Source organism: Sturnira hondurensis, unplaced genomic scaffold, assembly GCF_014824575.4.
Source record: "Sturnira hondurensis isolate 20B ecotype Veracruz unplaced genomic scaffold, ASM1482457v3 Scaffold0013299, whole genome shotgun sequence".
Lineage (NCBI taxonomy): Eukaryota > Metazoa > Chordata > Mammalia > Chiroptera > Phyllostomidae > Sturnira > Sturnira hondurensis.
In genome coordinates this window covers 10,459,037-10,476,236 of record NW_028085930.1, presented here as the reverse complement: position 1 = coordinate 10,476,236, position 17,200 = coordinate 10,459,037, and the positions used below count along the sequence as shown (strand labels likewise).

At 38.7% G+C, this 17,200-nt stretch overlaps 1 protein-coding gene across 4 annotated transcripts in view; it reads left to right on the top strand.

The window, feature by feature from the left end:
• Window positions 1-17,200, top strand: part of TBC1D5 (TBC1 domain family member 5) — a 476,007-nt gene that overhangs the window by 246,443 nt on the left and 212,364 nt on the right. For all 4 annotated transcript variants that reach the window (XM_037061363.1, XM_037061360.1, XM_037061361.1 and 1 more), the window contains 4 exons: window positions 9,971-10,079; window positions 11,533-11,622; window positions 11,723-11,797; window positions 13,104-13,171. In XM_037061363.1, coding sequence (XP_036917258.1) covers window positions 9,971-10,079; window positions 11,533-11,622; window positions 11,723-11,797; window positions 13,104-13,171 — 342 coding nt within the window. The remainder of the gene's footprint in view (window positions 1-9,970; window positions 10,080-11,532; window positions 11,623-11,722; window positions 11,798-13,103; window positions 13,172-17,200) is intronic.

Below are 17,200 nucleotides of genomic sequence, written 5' to 3'. Positions count from 1 at the left end.
CTTTGAAAAAATGGGCCTCCGTTTGAAATGGGAGGATATGAGGATAAGCAGCTCCTAGCCACTCAGCACTGGGAGTCCCTTCCGCTGGGCACGCTTCTGTTTTCCCCTGGTGTGCCGTGTTGAAGTGTGCCCACTGTCAGCCCTGTGATGTTTGTAAGTGAGTCTGTAATACACACGTGTTAATTAGCATGCTGCTTTTTGTAGGTGGTGAAATAGACAAACTCAGTGAACTCTTTGGTCAGTGATGTTGAATTGTGTTGCCGATCTGTAATTTGGGAAAATAATGCATAGGATTAGGGTTGAAACTTGGAAAGTTACATAAATCTTTTAAAACATAGAAAGTGATATTCAATATGTGTCTATTTTCTGTATCAGATTACCTTGCCTTTTAGGAGAAAGTAGCAGTGGTTAGTAATCCAATTTTTCATTCCATTTTTAATCCAGAACTTTTATAACAGCTTTTCGGACGTGTTTATATCTTTTCTTTTGGGTTCAAGAGTGCTAACATCTCAATCATTCCTCAGATCTTTGTTGTTCACCCATCATAAGCAACCCAGTTTGCCAAGCCTCCGAGACCGAGACCCAAAGAGGAACTCGCATACCTGCTGCTCCTGGTGTTCTCGTGGTCTAGCGGGGGGAGACAGAGGTGGGAACAGCTAACATAGATGCTGACTGGCGTTGCACTGGGGGCATTATACCAAGAACTAGGGGGACACCAGATGGGGGGGCATTAGAGCCTAGCAGTGGGGGTAGCAGCAGGAAGATACATTTGCTAGACATTCTAGACGGACAGGAGTTTTCTGGGGCAAACAATATGAACAAAGATGATCTTCATTGTTTACCCTTTAGCAGTGCAGCCTCTTGTCCTGTTAGAATGGGTAGATTTGACTGGCCTCACATTTTTCACTGACGACATTAGGCTCTTACCTATAAAGACAGCTAAAGGGACCTACACAACATGGATGTGTACATATATTGTTCCATTATGATGGCACTGTTACTTTGCATGACCTGTTTTTACATATTAAAAGTTTAGGTTTTAGTATATCATAGATGTTTGGTACATTTAAATCAGAGATCATAACATTTAACTGGGTGTTGATAAGTATCTTTAAATACCACAGAATTATGTGAAATACTTGATAATGGCACCAACTGAGAATGAATATTATATGCCTAGAAAGATGGGGGAAATCAATAAAGCAGCTATGCCATGAAAAATAGCCTGCTAATGAGGGAGTATTTGAAATTTAAAAGACGTCCTGGTATTATCTGAACATATGGACATAGTTTTCATTCCATGATTATAGATGCAGAGTTCTGAGATAGATATAGAAGTAGTTTAGTCTGGTCGACATATTCTCAGGGCGTTTCAAAGATTGTATTCCAAGCTGCTTTCCCGGATTAGGAAAGCAATTCTGATGACATGCCTGAGTCTCTCAACCCGTTGGAAGCAAATGGGGATAGTTAAACACCATCTCTTAACGCTCATTACAGGTTTTTAATGTGCTTCTAGATCTTATAGATTTCTTGAGCCGGAGAGCTCTGCCATCACGGAACCTGGCTCAGATATCTCATTATTTGGGGGTTTTCAGTCCACACTAGTAAGTTTGTCATCTCTGAACTAACTACTGTCCTTTGCTTGCTCTTCCTTACCTTAACCCCTGGCCGCACCCAGAGTGTGCTCCTCCCTGCTGTATTCTGACTACGTAGGTTGGACAGGGACTGTTTTTCCGCATGAGAGATTGGGACAGGGTGGAGGGAGCAGAGTAGGATCGATGAATAAAGCCAGAGTGGTGTCTTTGGCGTTTTGATCACTGCTTCCATTTCTCTTTCTCCCGCTGCCACTCGGGTTGTTGATGGGCCTTTGAGAAGGGCCCTGCCTCTGTCTCTCTAGGTGCCTCTTCTGATCATATGTCTTGAAAGACTCTATAGAAAAATGAGGATTTTCTCATGGTCCTAATTTTCAGTTTTATAGTAGCATTCCGTGTTTCCATAAAGTAACAGCTTTATGGAAATATCTCTTGGATTCATAAAGATGTCTCTGGTCATATAATTAAATTTTTTGTGGCATGCATTTGGAATCCGAACCACTGAGTTGTGTGGATAACAGAATATCAAATAACAAAATGACAGAAGGCCTTTTTATGAAGTCAGGCCTAGATTTGGGTTCTTTTGAAGTAGATGAACCCAAATAAGATAAAATTCTATCAGTGGAGAATACTTCTGACTAACACAGGAATTTTTATGACACAGTTTAATGTGGGTGAAGAGGTCATGAGAAAATGTTTCGTCTTTCCCTGTGACGCAGAGCAACTGTTAAAAAAAAAATCTGTAATAAAAATTCTATTCCCACCATTGTCCTAGCCTTCATGGGAAACAGAGCACAAACTCAAAGTAGGTCTCCACAAGCCTGCTTTCTGTATTTCGAAATTTCACCCAACCCTCTCCTCCACCTGCAAAACCGATATTAAGAAAGGGATTTTCTCCCCTTCTCTTTGGATGTATAGTAACACATCAGTTATCTAGGGGTCAAATTTCCAATAACATTAGCCAACTAGAATATCATCAGAAATAGATGGAAAATATTAGAGTGGCCAGAAAGTTTGTTAAAGCCCATTTAGTCACAGGAGGGCCCTTTCAGTCCTTACTCTGCTTTTACTTAGCTTTATTTCTTATTTTTTTCATTAAAAAAGATTATATAATAGTTTGTGATGCTGAAGTGAAACTAGAATGTATAACAGTTTAAAATCAAGTTTCTTGTCTTTATTTTTAAAAAGACAAATGAAACTGAGCACATGATAGGTCAGTAGAGATTCAGAATGTCTAAAAGCTAATTATATAACCATTATAGGAACTGGGAGCTGGGAGCCTGACACGTGCAGCCGTGAGAGAAGCGCCGTGAGAAGCAGAGCGCGCAGCTCCAAAAGCAGAGAGTGTGGGATTGTTTGGTATGGGGCGGACGGCTGAGCATTTTCCTCATGTGCCCCGCGTCTGGGCGAAAATTCCTTCACATCTTAAAAATGTTTTGATACTGTCAACATTGTTGTGTTGAGAAAAAATAAAAGGTGTACATTAGCCCTTCATCATACTGGGTAAATGAGGCAAGGGTTTTTGGTTCTTTTTTTAAGGAGTGAGGTTTTTAAAAATGTTTAATTATAAATGATTTTCTAGTAGGCCTTGGGTAGAGATATTTCCTTTTCATTTCAGAGGCCCATGTGAAATTGGCTTCCCAGGCACACTAATCCAAGCAAATTACAAACTACATATTGATCTTAAACTTTTTCTAAAGTTTATTTTACCACATTGCCCTTTTGTCTTCATTTAAAATGACCGTTTCCTGGATCTTTGAACCAGTTCATTGTTGAGTATGGCTTGTGATCCAATAGTGATCATTTTTGATAACTTACAGATATACCACTGTCCTTACTAAAGATTTGCTTTCCTAACTTTTACGTGTATGTGTGGATGGGCGAAGAGGAAGGTGGGACTAAGCAAAGGGCAGAGAGTGGTGATGGAGACAAAAACACAGACAGGGAGACAAAGAAGATTAAAACAGCCTATCGCATCTGTATCAGACCTCACTAGTAGCACCATTCATTTAGTATTAATTATGTATAATGTTACAACTCTTTGAAATTACCTTCATTTTTTAACCACTTATGTTATTTAACTTTTAACATGTCCTCTTTCCTCAATAGCACTATATGTGTGTCTCATGTGTATGTTTATTGTTATATCCCTTGAACCTTTATAGTTGTTATTTTAAAGATTGGACATATATTAGAACGGGTCAGCGTCCTTAAAATAGTTTTGCTGTCCAATATGAGAACCACTAGCCACATGAGACTACTTAAATCGACACTTAAATTAATTAAAATAAAATATGTACTCTTTCAGTTGGACTAGTCACATTGGACGGTCAGATACAGACATTCCTCTCATCTCAGAAAGTTCTCTTGGTTAGTGCTGATCTGGAAGGTATCTCGTGAATGGTAGGTTCAGTGAAAATGTAATCCATTTGTATCTTCTTAAGAGAAATTGTGTCAAGAGTGTATTTGTTTCTATGGGTACAATACCCTAGAAGTCAACCCAGTCTTGGAAAACATGCTTTAAGAGGTACAATGGACTTTTATTAGGAAATCAGACTTTGCTAAAATAAATGCCTGTTTCCAAATAATTTGCTCTTCCGCATTTTCCTTACAGTATTGCTTACATTGTAGAATGTGTGGCGAATTCTTTTCCACACAGGAAGTGAGATACCAAGCTCCTGCTCCTTCCCCCAAATGGCAAGAGAAGTGCCATAGGCCGGGAATGGGAAGAAGGTGGGGGAAGCCTGTAAGGAGGTGTCTAGAGATGGGAATTTTAAAAAAATTAATCACATAGGAAACATCAGTAAACCATGGACCATAAAAGATACTCACTTCAGACACTGTCATAGACATCTGGTACAGGGTCCTTTTCCAGCTCGCTTGTCAGGGCGGATCCTTTGATACGTACCTCTGTTGTATGCCTGATTTTTACAACCTGATGACACAGCTTTTCTTGATTCCTTTTCTCAAAAGTATGTGTTGAGTTTACCCACTTTAATATGACACTGAATTTAGAAGCTCTTAAAAACTGCATTTGAAGAAAGAAGTATTATATCTGACAGTCCAGAACTGTTGCCTACTCAGTTCTTTGTGTGTGAGGTGGAGACACAAGATTTTTCAATTCAAAGAAGTGCAAACCCGAATGCAAACATGATCATAAATTCCTCTAACCAGCTGAACTGTTGCCTTTGCTTCAGTGGAGCCTCGTTATATGAGAACATGTCCCGCCCAGGCATGGGAAGAAATGCATTTTAAGCTTGTGAGCAATTGTGCATTCTGTTTTTATGTTTATTTATACGTATAAGTGATATGCCCCGATGTTTCCTTATGGAGGAAAAAAGCTTTCAGTAAAAGTAAGTTTTTAAAACTTCCTGATACAGGAAGCAAAAAAGCCAGTACAGTTTCTAATTGCCTTTTAGAGTCTCCGAGTTCCCTCATTACCTGTGATTTAAGCTAAAAACGAGGTAATTACAGATAACATCAGTGTTTGTCTGGTTGAACTTGGCACCTGCAGTCCTCGTGGTGTAGCTCACCCATATGTGGTACCATGTCTGCTGTCTGATGCTGACATACCTCATTTACACTTCTCGTACTTCCATTGATTTTTACGTTAGCTGTTCCCTGTTGTATTTGAATAATATTTTTAAATTGTACCTGTAAACTCATATGAAGCCACCTACTCTTCTATGCGGACTGTTGGGATTGTGCTGTGAATCTCCCCCTATTTTTCTAGATAGATTAGAACCAGATTAAAATTTTATTATTTCCTTTTGCTGCCCTGCATCTGATAAGGCAAGTATGATGATAATAAGAGGGTGGTCTTCAAATATTGGCATGTACATTAGGATTATAAAAATGTATAATCAGGTTCACTTTTTTTTTACCTTGTGCTTCCTTACCTTCAAATGTGCTCCCCATCTAACTCAGAGTTTATCCTGCCTCAGGATCCCCTTCCTCCTGCCCTGGCCTTTGGTTGCACTATGATTCTCCTCAGACCTCAAAAATGAGATGATCGTGGTTACCAGCCAAGCCCATAAACTACACGGGGGTCTCTGAGAACTCCCCCAGGACCCCTGCCCGCTGGGACGCCTCCCTGACAACCAGAAACAGCCGTCCTCCCTCCCTCCTTTGCCATCCTCTGTGATTTGTTGAGCTTGCCCAGAGATAACCCCTTCTCTGCTTTCAGCAGCTCTCATTATCAGTAAGATCCAAAGTAGCTTCTCTAAACCAAGTACATATTGAAGATTCTGAGAATTAGACTCCATGTAGTCTCTGAGCTCTTTTTGATTACTGTCCTTGTTTGGACTTCTTAAGTTTTCCCGAATACTGGAATAACTTTTAGACCCATAGAGATATTCACACCTGTCCACATAATGTCTGAAAATGGAGTAGAAGCTATCATAGCAAATACATATTATAAAATGTTTTCCCTAGTATATCATCATTTGGGACAACGATTCAGAAATTTTCTAGTCTGGTGTTGCCTCATGAATTGTCACTTATGCATTATTTAGGTCACACAAATATTTAAACAATGTATCTGGAAGATTTTAACTAGTTTTATACTAATGTTCATAGCTTGGAAAATACTACTTTAAAATACATAGCTAGAAGTACATATTCCTTATGATCATCATCACCTGTATTTATTCTCTGCATATTCTAGTTAATTTCCATGTTGTTGTTGCTTTAAACTATTGCAGGAGGCTTAATTAACTACCTGAGTAGGTCTTAGCATCTACTACCTTAGTAGGAAGGCATCAATTACTGCTGCTGAAAAGTTGATTTCATTTGCTTAGAAATTATTGCTGTGCTCATGGCCAACATTTTAAATTAGTAACGATGTTTTCTGAGGAGCACAGGAGTAGGCTCAGAATCCTTCTCAACACAGCGTTTCCAAGGGAGCCACTGCTAATACATTAACATTGGCTTGAGAAATGAAACTTGCTACCTCTCTCTGCTGAGCTGCTGGTTATGTTTTCAGGGACCCAGTGCCTGCAAGACAGAGTAACTGCCACTAGATGGCACTAGCGCTATGTCAAGAGAGTCCTCAGAGTCCAGGTCTCATGTGTTCCATCTGAGGCATTTACACATTTAAATGTGGGTGGAAATCTTTCAGCTGTTGCCTTACCTTCCCAGTCCAACTGGTGAAAATTTTCCTCTATACCCTTGGACTTGATATTCAGAAAGTAAAAATCTAAGGAAGAAAGTATAAGGGCACACTTACATCTTTCCTCCCTTGTTGCCAGGGGCAATTTTTGTCTTCCATGTCTGGAGTATCACATTTCCCTATACTGTTGTCTTCCTTGTTATTCCAGGAAGATGCTTAAGGTAATTCTCATTTCTCTTTTTCTCTTGACAACATATTTACTTTTTCTGAGCCTTAATTTCCTCACTTATAAAGAGGATTAAAAATAGACACCCTGGGAGTGTTGCTTTAGAGGTTAAAAGTGATATATCTACAATCATATGTGTTATGACAGATGGATTTTTAGGCATTTTAATAGCATTATTGCCAATTTTTTTTGCTATTACAGGCACACTATACATTTTTAAAAAATATAATGCGAAGTTTAGCAACTACCTTTTCTTTATTTTTTGTTAATTAAACTGAAAAATTTACCACTGGCTCCTCAGTGCTTACTGTCCCTTTCCCATGTTTTCTTCCAAATTCAGCATCCCACACCCCCCAAAGGACTAAACTTTTCAACACTCTACCCTTCGGGGTCTGGTGACCCCCTGACAGCTCAGTTCTGAGATGGAGCATTTCAGTGCTCACAGTGCTGCTAGTTGTTATTTCCTACACTGAGTTTTAATATGTAGGCATAAAACTCTTTCTCCCTCCTCTGCACCACTAGACTACTGTATCTCAGTCATACTGTTACTGGTTTGCACATGCATCTACTCCCTTAACTTTATGCTTTTAAAAAAATATCTCTTGAGTCGTAAGCACATAGTGGGCACTGTATGTTTGTTACATATATTTGGTATCACAGTTTGTTAACAAAACACTACTCCATAGAAGAGAAAGACAATCAGTAGGTTACTTTGTGGTTTTTGTGTTGCTCTGTTGTTAAAGCTCTCCATCAGTTTGAGATGCTGTGCCCTAACTGCAACTATGAGTGGCCACAAATAAATTTCAGTGACTGTGAATTTCAGAGAGAATGTTTCCGTTGCATGTGCCTTGGTCTCCTTTTTTCTTTACCAGCACCTTAAATCAAGGCACAGGATCTTATTTAAGCTAACAAATGATTATCCTTCATTACATAAGTAGTATGTAACCTGACCTTAAAAGGCTGCTGAACTTCACAAGATGGCGGTGAATCTAGCCACCAGCTGGATCTACTTTCACAATACCTGTGAATAGAAGCTGATTTTGCAAGAGGCTGGGGAGTCATTGCCTCATACTTCCGTCTCTGATCTGGAATGTATTGGTGTTTTCAGGCTGTGGAACTGCATCATCTCTTCACAGATTCTGATTCCTCTTGGATTTAAAATACATTCGAAATCTGTGCTATTTGTTCACAGACCGTAAGCTGTGTAAACACGCAGTTTCTGAGATGCACCCCTGTAACGTCTGCGTGCTCACTGCTGATCTCGTCTCTGAGCGTTACTAAAAACTGGGTAAAAACAAAACCTGAACAGTGAGAGAGATGGATAATATATATGAAATAGTTGGGAAATGGGTAATGTATTTTAAATATTATAGGTAACCCAAACAGACTAACGTAGTTTTTAAAACTCTAAGATTTCAGTGAATATTTCTTTGAACTTGGAGCAGCTAAGAGCTACTAAGCATGAAAACAATGGACAGATCATCGGGAGAAATTAATGTTAGGTTTATATTATAAATTAATACAAATTAAAAAGCTTCGGGGTGTAGGAGAATAAAGATGATTGGGTTAAATATACATACATATATTTTAAAAAGCATAAAAATGTCCACTTTCATTAACAGTACAAGTGCCAATTAAAATACATGAAATATCATTTCTCTTACAAATGCAGTGATGAGAGTAGGAAGTGTACGCGGAGCGGTGGTGGGAAGGTAATTCTGGAGGGAGTGTCCCGCTCAGCATCCTGATGGAGAAGGTCCTACTGACAAAGGCTTCGTGGGCCTGGGGATCATGCCCCAGGGCTGAGGCGGGAAGTTGTCCTGCTTGTGACAGTAGGGAATTCCATGCCATTGTCTTGGTCGCTCTTCTGGAGAACTGTGGAGAAGATGCAGCTTGCTCCACAGCCTGGTTTTTGAGCTGCAGGTATGCAGTTGGTTACCTTGCCCTGACGCAGGCCGCATAGTGCAGAAGGGTGTCCTTTCTCAGAAGGAGCAGGGTCTGGTCAGTGACAACTGCGTGTATATGTGGAAGAATGATTGAGGTTTTAGGGACTTTGTTTTTCTAAAATCTCTGAAGAGATTGCTGGGCTTTTAGCTTTGATTTAAAATTTTGAAGTTATGCGTCTCTTGTAGCATTATGATAATCTGAAAGAAATTTAATAAAGCCGTACTCAGTTGCCTCAACTGTTGACAAATGATTCTTGATGTTTAGTTTGGTGCAGGATGCCGAGAATATAAGTCTACTTCCTTTATTCAAACTCAGTAAATGGTTTGGGACAATTAATTTCCAATTGTTTCCCAGTAGAGCAGATTTACTTGTATATTAATGAGGCACAGGTGTTAGGCCCCTGGTGCCTGCGTGCCTGGGAGGCATATTTCAGTTGTTTATCTACTCAGCCATAGGTACTGCAAGGTACTCAAGCTTGCCTGTAACAGTTTTTACAGTGAGGCTTTTTAATTTTTTGATTTTTTTTCAAATTTGCCTGCACCTGTTAAAATTTTAAAACTGATCATGTAGAAAGAAGCTGCAGAGATTTTAACAGTAAATAGCACTGAAAGTTAGAGAAAGTAGTCTTCTGTTATATTTGCCTGCCCAGCCTGACATTGAAGAGAAATGGGTTCGTTTAAACAGCTGTTTCATGTGTAGATCCAACAAAACCAACAATACACTTTTTTCATTGTGTTTTTGGAGCATGTTTGTCAATGGCTAAAGCAGTCGTTAGCTTGTATTAATATTCAGTTTTTATCTTGTCTATTCACTGAACTGCACTCCCAACATTTTAGAGGGAATGGAATAGCCTCCATAGACATTATGTATTTCGTTCGCTGGCATAATTATAGCGATCTACATATTCATTAAATCTACAGAAGAACTCAGTCCAAAAAGACAGTCATGCGTTCAGAAACAGTGCACAAACTAAATTTATACGTTTTAAAAGTTGCATTTCTTAGACTTATTTAAAATTAATTTCCTGTAGCACTTCCCTCCAAGCAGCAGAATTTTAACAAAAGGATCCCCATGCTTTGGTTTCCCCGCATATAGGAAAGAATGGGAAGAACTATTTGTGAACAACAATTACTTGGCAACAATAAGGCAGAAGGGGATTAATGGGCAGCTGAGAAGCAGCAGGTTCCGCAGCATTTGCTGGAAGGTAAGAAGAAAATATTTATTTACAGTTTGTGGTTGCAGTATATCTACATACTACCGGATGCCCTGGAAGACTGCCCATGCGGGGGTCACTGAATTTTCCAAGAGACTTCACTCTCGATTTTTTGGCCATCCATATTTGTCTTTCGTAGGACATTTACTGATGAGGTTGAAGCACCTTCATTCTGAGTAACTGGTGGTGGTAGAGGAAATAATGTCTTTTCATCTCATTTGATGCTGCCAGAACTCAGAGCAGCCCCTGCGCGTTCCCCACAGGCTTTGCAGAGATCCCTGATGCTGGGCAGGAGCAGAGGGGCTTACCTCTCAGGTTCCTGTTACATCTTGTGCCATTGTTCAGTCATCTTCCCTTTTGTCTTCAGAAAGAGCAGATAGAAAAGAATTTTTATGTCACTTTGTAAACACAAAGTGTAGGGCAGCAAGAAGTGAAGGGAAATTAGGTCAATGTCTTTCCAAGAGAAAGGGCCATTGGTTAGCAAAAGATAATCTGCAATTATCTTTTTAATTGCTTGGAACTACTGTCCCTCTTTCTCTTAAAATGAATTAATTTAGGTTTGTCTCGTTTCTAAAATGATTTCTATTGAAAATTGTCTGGGGTAGTTTTGCATGCTTTGAGCATCCAGAGTGTGCAAGTGAAGACAGTAAGAAAACATGATGTAGTAGACAGTTTTAGATTTAATAATTTAGATTTAATAATTAAAATACATTTTTCTTCTGTTAGATGCAGGCGGTAAAGGCAGGAGACCTACTGATGGAAATTTGTATACAAATATTTGTGCCTCACCCCCCATTCTTTGTTGTTTAACTTTTAGTACCCTTCATTCGCTGAAAATAAACTCAAATCCAGATTTATTTTCATGTTGTGTAAAGTGAAATTAAATCAGATTTGTCTTTTTAAGAATGCTTGTTATTTTCATAAGCAGATTGCTAGTTGTAAATTAAATTTTCTGCTATAAAGGAATGACTTCACTTCTCAGGCTGTGTCCTCAGATTGCTCTTCTCTGTTCCTTACCTGCTTCATTGAAGACAAATCCTAACCTTAAAATTACTCACTGGGCCTTAGGCCTGTTAAGGTCCTCTCTTACCCCCAAACGGTACTTCACTAACATGGCAATTCAGGACTATAAAGTCAAAATTATACTTGAACCTCAGTGAATTTTTTTGTTCACTTTTACTAAAAATAAGAGAAAGTTGATTACATTTCGTGGTGTAGCTTTTGGGATCTTGGGTTTGTTTTTTGTTCTGGCCTTTGTTCACATTTTGAATTGTCCAAATAAACATTTCTTACATATCTCCAACTGTAATTTATCAAGAATTATAATGATAGGAATATGAAATTCCAGGAATATGAATATCTCAATTTTCAGGTGATTCTGGGTGGCATAGTTTCACATTTACTTATGATTTTTACAGAAGTTTCTTTTTTTTTCTCTCGACAGCTATTTCTTTGTGTTCTTCCTCAAGATAAAAGTCAGTGGATAAGTAAAAGTAAAGAACTAAGAGCATGGTACAGCAACATCAAAGAAATAGTGAGTTGTACTTTAATGAATATAATTGTTTTCAAACGTATGCTTTCAAGTCCCGTGGCCTCTCATCTTCGTGTGTTTTCTTTCTCTCCTTCCTTCCCAGCACATCACGAACCCAAGGAAGGTCGTGGGCCAGCAGGACTTGATGATCAATAACCCCCTTTCCCAGGACGAAGGGGTAAAGTTCGTCTTTAATGTTTGTCACCTGGTTATCAGTCACCATAAAAGGAGCTATTTTTTTGAACCCCGCATGTTATCCCACCTAAAACCCGATGGGCACTATTTCCTGCCATGGACATACCGTGTTGTAGGACGTACATGGTCTGTTTCCGGGGAGTGGACTACAGGGAAGTCCTGAGGGGATCTGTGACAGGAAGGGGAAGAGAGAAAAGCATAAGAAGAGGATGGAACTGCTTTACCAAGGGTAGGGAGGACAACCTCCCTTTATGAGGAAAATAGAGAAGGCTCATGTGGTCAGACTAACTCACAAGAAGAAAGGAAGCCATTTGTAATGAGTCCATGAGGAACCTTTTCAAAGATCAGGAAGAAGATTAGGCCTACCTTCACTCATCTTCTCAGGAAGGATAGGAATAATTCATAATTATTAATTATGAATAATTCATAATTCATAATTCCTACTTTACGGGTGTTGTATAACTTCTTTCATTACTGCTCTAAATCCTAATTCCCCTGCTACCAGAAAAAAATTCCAGTTAATATGTAATATTAACATTTTTTTATTCTGATACATATAATTATTATAATACAGTCTATGGTACAGCAGCATAAAATATTGTTAAGTAAATTTTCAAGCTTTGCTTAAATTCACATTTTGAAAAGTACATAAAATCTATTTGATTAGAAGACCAAGCTTTGCAGAAAACATTACATATTTTTTAAAGATTTTATTTATTTATGTTTAGAAGGGAAGGGAAGGAGAAAGGGAGAGAAATATCAGTGTATGGTTGCCTCTTGTGCGTCTCATGCTGGGAACTGGCCTGCAACCCAGGGAAAGTGCCCTGACTGGGAATCGAACCACGATCCTCTGGTTCGCAGGCCTGTGCTCAATCCACTGAGCTACGCCAGCCAGGGCACATTACATGTTTTTCTTAGAGTATTGGGAATTCAGGTCAGGTCACTGGGACTAGCCAGGCTGTGGACCTGCTCGAACCCAAGCAGACCTTGTTGTTGTTGTAGGGAGTAGTAGTGGGCGGATAATAGCAAAAGTATCACCCACTTTATATTGATAATGGAAAAATTAAACATACACAGTAACATCACAGGGAAAATAAATGTTAGAATAAGGATGTGTTTTGGAAAGTAAACTAAATTTTGATAAAAATTACTCTAGTTCAGGTTTCCTATCTGCAATGTGAAATAACTCAGAGAAGGATAAATGTTATTATTTAAATTATTAAATTGAGATAATAAAAGCCAAGCAAAGGTATGGGAATATTTTAAATAGATTGTTCTCCTTATTTCAGAGTCTTTGGAACAAATTTTTCCAAGATAAAGAACTTCGGTCAATGATTGACCAGGATGTCACAAGAACGTATGTAGAGCTATTTATAAATTACTTTCAATAATTCAAATTAGTGTTGCCTTTTTGTATTTTAGCAAAATGCAACATCCATAGAGAAGCCATGTGTTAATAACAAAGTTATTTTGTCCAAGTTTTGATAACTATCATCGTCTGTTCTTAAAATATAGATTTCTGTGTCCTTTTTCAAATAAAAATTATTATGTTTATATAATACTCATATATAGATGTGATACTCTTAAAATAATATTTAATTATTTTTCAATTTCCAATGATTATTTGGAGTCATATGCTATGATTAAGGTTACATTATATATTCATAATATTGGTATTGCTAGAAAGATTTATCTCTTGCTTTACACCTTTGAATTCCTTTCAAGCCAAATTACTTTTAGAAATGACAACTATTATTTTTACCCCTCTTTTTTCTGTTCACCTTGAAGCCATTGAGACTTGAGAACAACCTCTTCTCTCAGTCTGCTCAGTATTTACCATGTGAAAAGGTAGTTTCTTACTTAGCATATAGTCAATATCCATAACTTTTTGTACATTGACTTCATCTTTCTGGGTTGAGTAGTAAGAAGTACATGGAATTTGTGTAGCAAGAGCCTCGAGTAAGTTCTAGAAACATGCGCTATAATTTGGGCAAATTATTTTCAATGAATGTCTTTTTCCTCTCTGTACTTCTCTGAAAAAGGGGGATGATGGTAATACCCTCACAGTATTTCTATAGATGAGTGAGTATATGTTGTAATAGTTATAAATGAGATACATTCATACTTTAAACTGTAAACAATCACATACATGTTAGTAAATTTGATGTCATTGTGGGGGTCTAGGATGAGCCTGGTATGTGCACAGTCATGTATCTCTGGTACCTTCTGAGCCCTTATGTAGCTTTGCCTGTCTGCCTACTTTTAGTTCCAGTCCTGTTAGATCCATTATGGTGTCAAGGCCTCTGGCTTTCTGATATCCCTCACTTTCCAGATCTAAGCACAGATAATCAGATGACCCGGACTACTGTTAAGGTTATTCCACATATTTAATACATGAAATTTGTTATAAAATGAGAAGAATTCAGGGGAATTATGACTACAACCAACTCTTAGAAGATTGGCGATAGTCGATGGGGGTGGGAGGTACAGTATCATTTTGATGAGCGCGAGTTACCCGGTTTCCAGGAGTGACAGTTACAGGGAAGCCACCCTCAGAGGTGTGGGAGCAGTGCTGGACCTGTCCGCTGCCGGTCTCCGAAAGCAGAGTGCCATCGTGTTGGTGCGCAGGGGGCGCTCAGTTAGTGCTTGTTGAATAAAACAAAAAGAATGAATTTCCTCATCAGTCGTTTAAGACACTAGGTGATCAATGGCCGTAAAACAAGCCTCTAAAAGCAAAATGCAAGGTATATATTGCTAACCAAGCAGTAAAGGTATCTGTTTTTTTAAAAAATGTGAGGCAGTTTTCTTAGAAAACTTGACAACTTCAGCCTGAAGTGGCTAATAAGCATGATAATCCATCTCTCTACTGTTATTAGATGGAAATGGACACACTCAAAGGCCACATAGGCAGGTTGGTTAAAAAAAAATGGCAAGCAAGAAAAGGAAAATAAAATTCCAATAGCCAGACTGAGGAGGAAGTGGCACTGGAGGCCTGTTCGGCATTTTGTTACTTAGCTCTGGCAGTTTTGCTTTGCTGTGTTAGAAAGTCTTTCTTGGAAGCCGTATTCTTATAACTGTTGGGGTTCATATATTCTATGTGTATTTCTTATAAAAATGTGTATGTGTATATATATCACATATATGGCTAATTGTTTTCCTAAAATTTATTTCCAATGGTACATTTTAATTGAGTTAGCAAACCCGAGATTCAGAGAAGGCAGCCAGGAGGCCTTGTAGTTCATTGCATAGGTGGGAGAGACTGCATTAACTTTTCTCCCTGAAAGCTCCCTGTGGGCCTTTCCACATTTAGAGTAAGTTTCCTCGTCAGCTCACTGTATATTTTGTGGCAGGTAACTTAGCTTGTGGGGTACGACTGTCATTCTTATTTTAAAGCCACTAAATTGCCTCATCATAAAAGCTGCATACCTTGAATAATTTTACTACTCTAGGTGATACAGTCTTTATAAGGCACTATGTGATCTAAAATGCATGGTTTTCAATGCAGTCTGTAAAGCAGCTCATGATGCAAAAGGAGAAGAAAGGAAGTACAGCTCAGTGATTGTTACACAGTGTCTGTTTATTGACTGTCTACTCTGTTCCAGGAGGATCCTTTGCGTTGTGGGGATAGAGTGTTGCCTAAGGCAGACAAGGTCCTGCCATCACAGGATGTCATTTTAGTGTAGGGGGTTGGTGGCGGGGCGACACAATAGGCATGTATAGATAAGGAGGGCCATTGTAGAGGGTGGTGATTGCCGTGAAGAAATAAAGATGGGTAATAGAACAGCTGGAGGAGATGGCTGCTTTAGGAATAGTGATCAGAAAAGGCCTCTCTGAGAAGATGACATTTGAGGTGATACACTCAAAAAATTTTAAAGCCAATCATGTGAAGATCTAGGGGAAGACCATTCCAGGCAGAGGAAATAGCTGGTGCAAAGTCCCTCAGTTAAAATACTCATGAACTCAGTATTTAGAGGAACAAAGGGAACGCAGTTATGGCTGGAGGAGAGCGATTTAAATAGGGAAATGGAGAGGAGATCAGATGCCGGACAAACAAGTCCTATGTGTAGACCACAGGAGGGAGTGCGGATTTCATTCCAATGGCAATGGGAAGCCGTTAGAGGGCAGTGAGCAGGGGTGTCCTATCTAGAAAGGTAATTCTGGCTGCTCTGATAGTGGGGTCAAGGTGAAGGCAGCAACAAATCATTTGCAGTATTCTGAGTTGAGTGGTGTCAGTGATAGACTAAAGAAGGTTAAGAATAGACAGATTGAGGATATACATTTCATATTTTTAAATACGAATTAGGGAGTCATTGTATGTAGTGGTCTCACATCAGCTCTGCTCCATGTGTACCACTCTGTTTCAGGTTCTTTTTACCTCCTCCTGGGTCTCTAGTTTAATTGTTCTCTTGGATCTCTTACCTGTCTCCTCTGATACTATCCACGTGTAACAGCCCTGTTTTCTCAAAGCACGTTTCTACTCGTAATGCTTGCTTAATCTTCAAGTTTCTGACTCTCTGTGGTCTACAGAAGAATGGACTTGCTTCTTAACACACGCACACACAGTTCCTTTGTAGGGTTTCCATTTATCTTTCTGTTATTGATTTCTAGTTTAATTCCATTGTGGTCTGAGAATAGACATTGTATGATTTCTATTCTGTCAAATATGTTAAGGTGTGTTTTATGGTCCAGAATGAGGTCTATGTTGTGACTATTCCATGTAAACTTGAGAGGAACGTGCATTTGCTGTTGTTTGATGGAGTGTATAGATGTCAGTGATGTCCAGTAGATTGATGATGTTGCTGAGTTCAGCGGTTTCCTCTCTGATTTTCTGCCTGCCAGATCTGTGTGGTTCTCACTGTGGAGTGTTGAAATTGCCAACCAGGTTAGAGGATTCTCCTACTTCTCTTTGTAATTTTAGTAGTCTTTTTCCTCACGTAGTCCAATGCTCTTTGCTTAGAGTCATACATAATAAAGATTGTTGTGACTTCCTGGAGAATTGACCCCTTTATTATTATGTAATGCACTTTTTGTCTTTTTTAGTGTTTGCATGGTATGTTCTTCATTCATTTACTTTTAATGTACAACACATGAGTCTTTATATTTAAAGTGGGTTTCTTGTAGCCAACATATAGTTGGGTCTTATTTTTTTTGATTTGTGCTTATAATCTGTCTCTTAATTGGTGCATTTGGACCACTGATGTTCAGAATCATTGTAGATATAGCTGGATTATCATCCATTATGTTTGTTATTGTTTTCTCTTTGTTACCCCTGTTTTTTGTTCCAGTTTTTGTCTTCTGCCTTTCATTGTATTAATTGAGCATTTTATATTATTTTTTTCTTTTTTCTTAGCAAATTGGTTATATTTCTTTTGTTACCTTTTTAGTG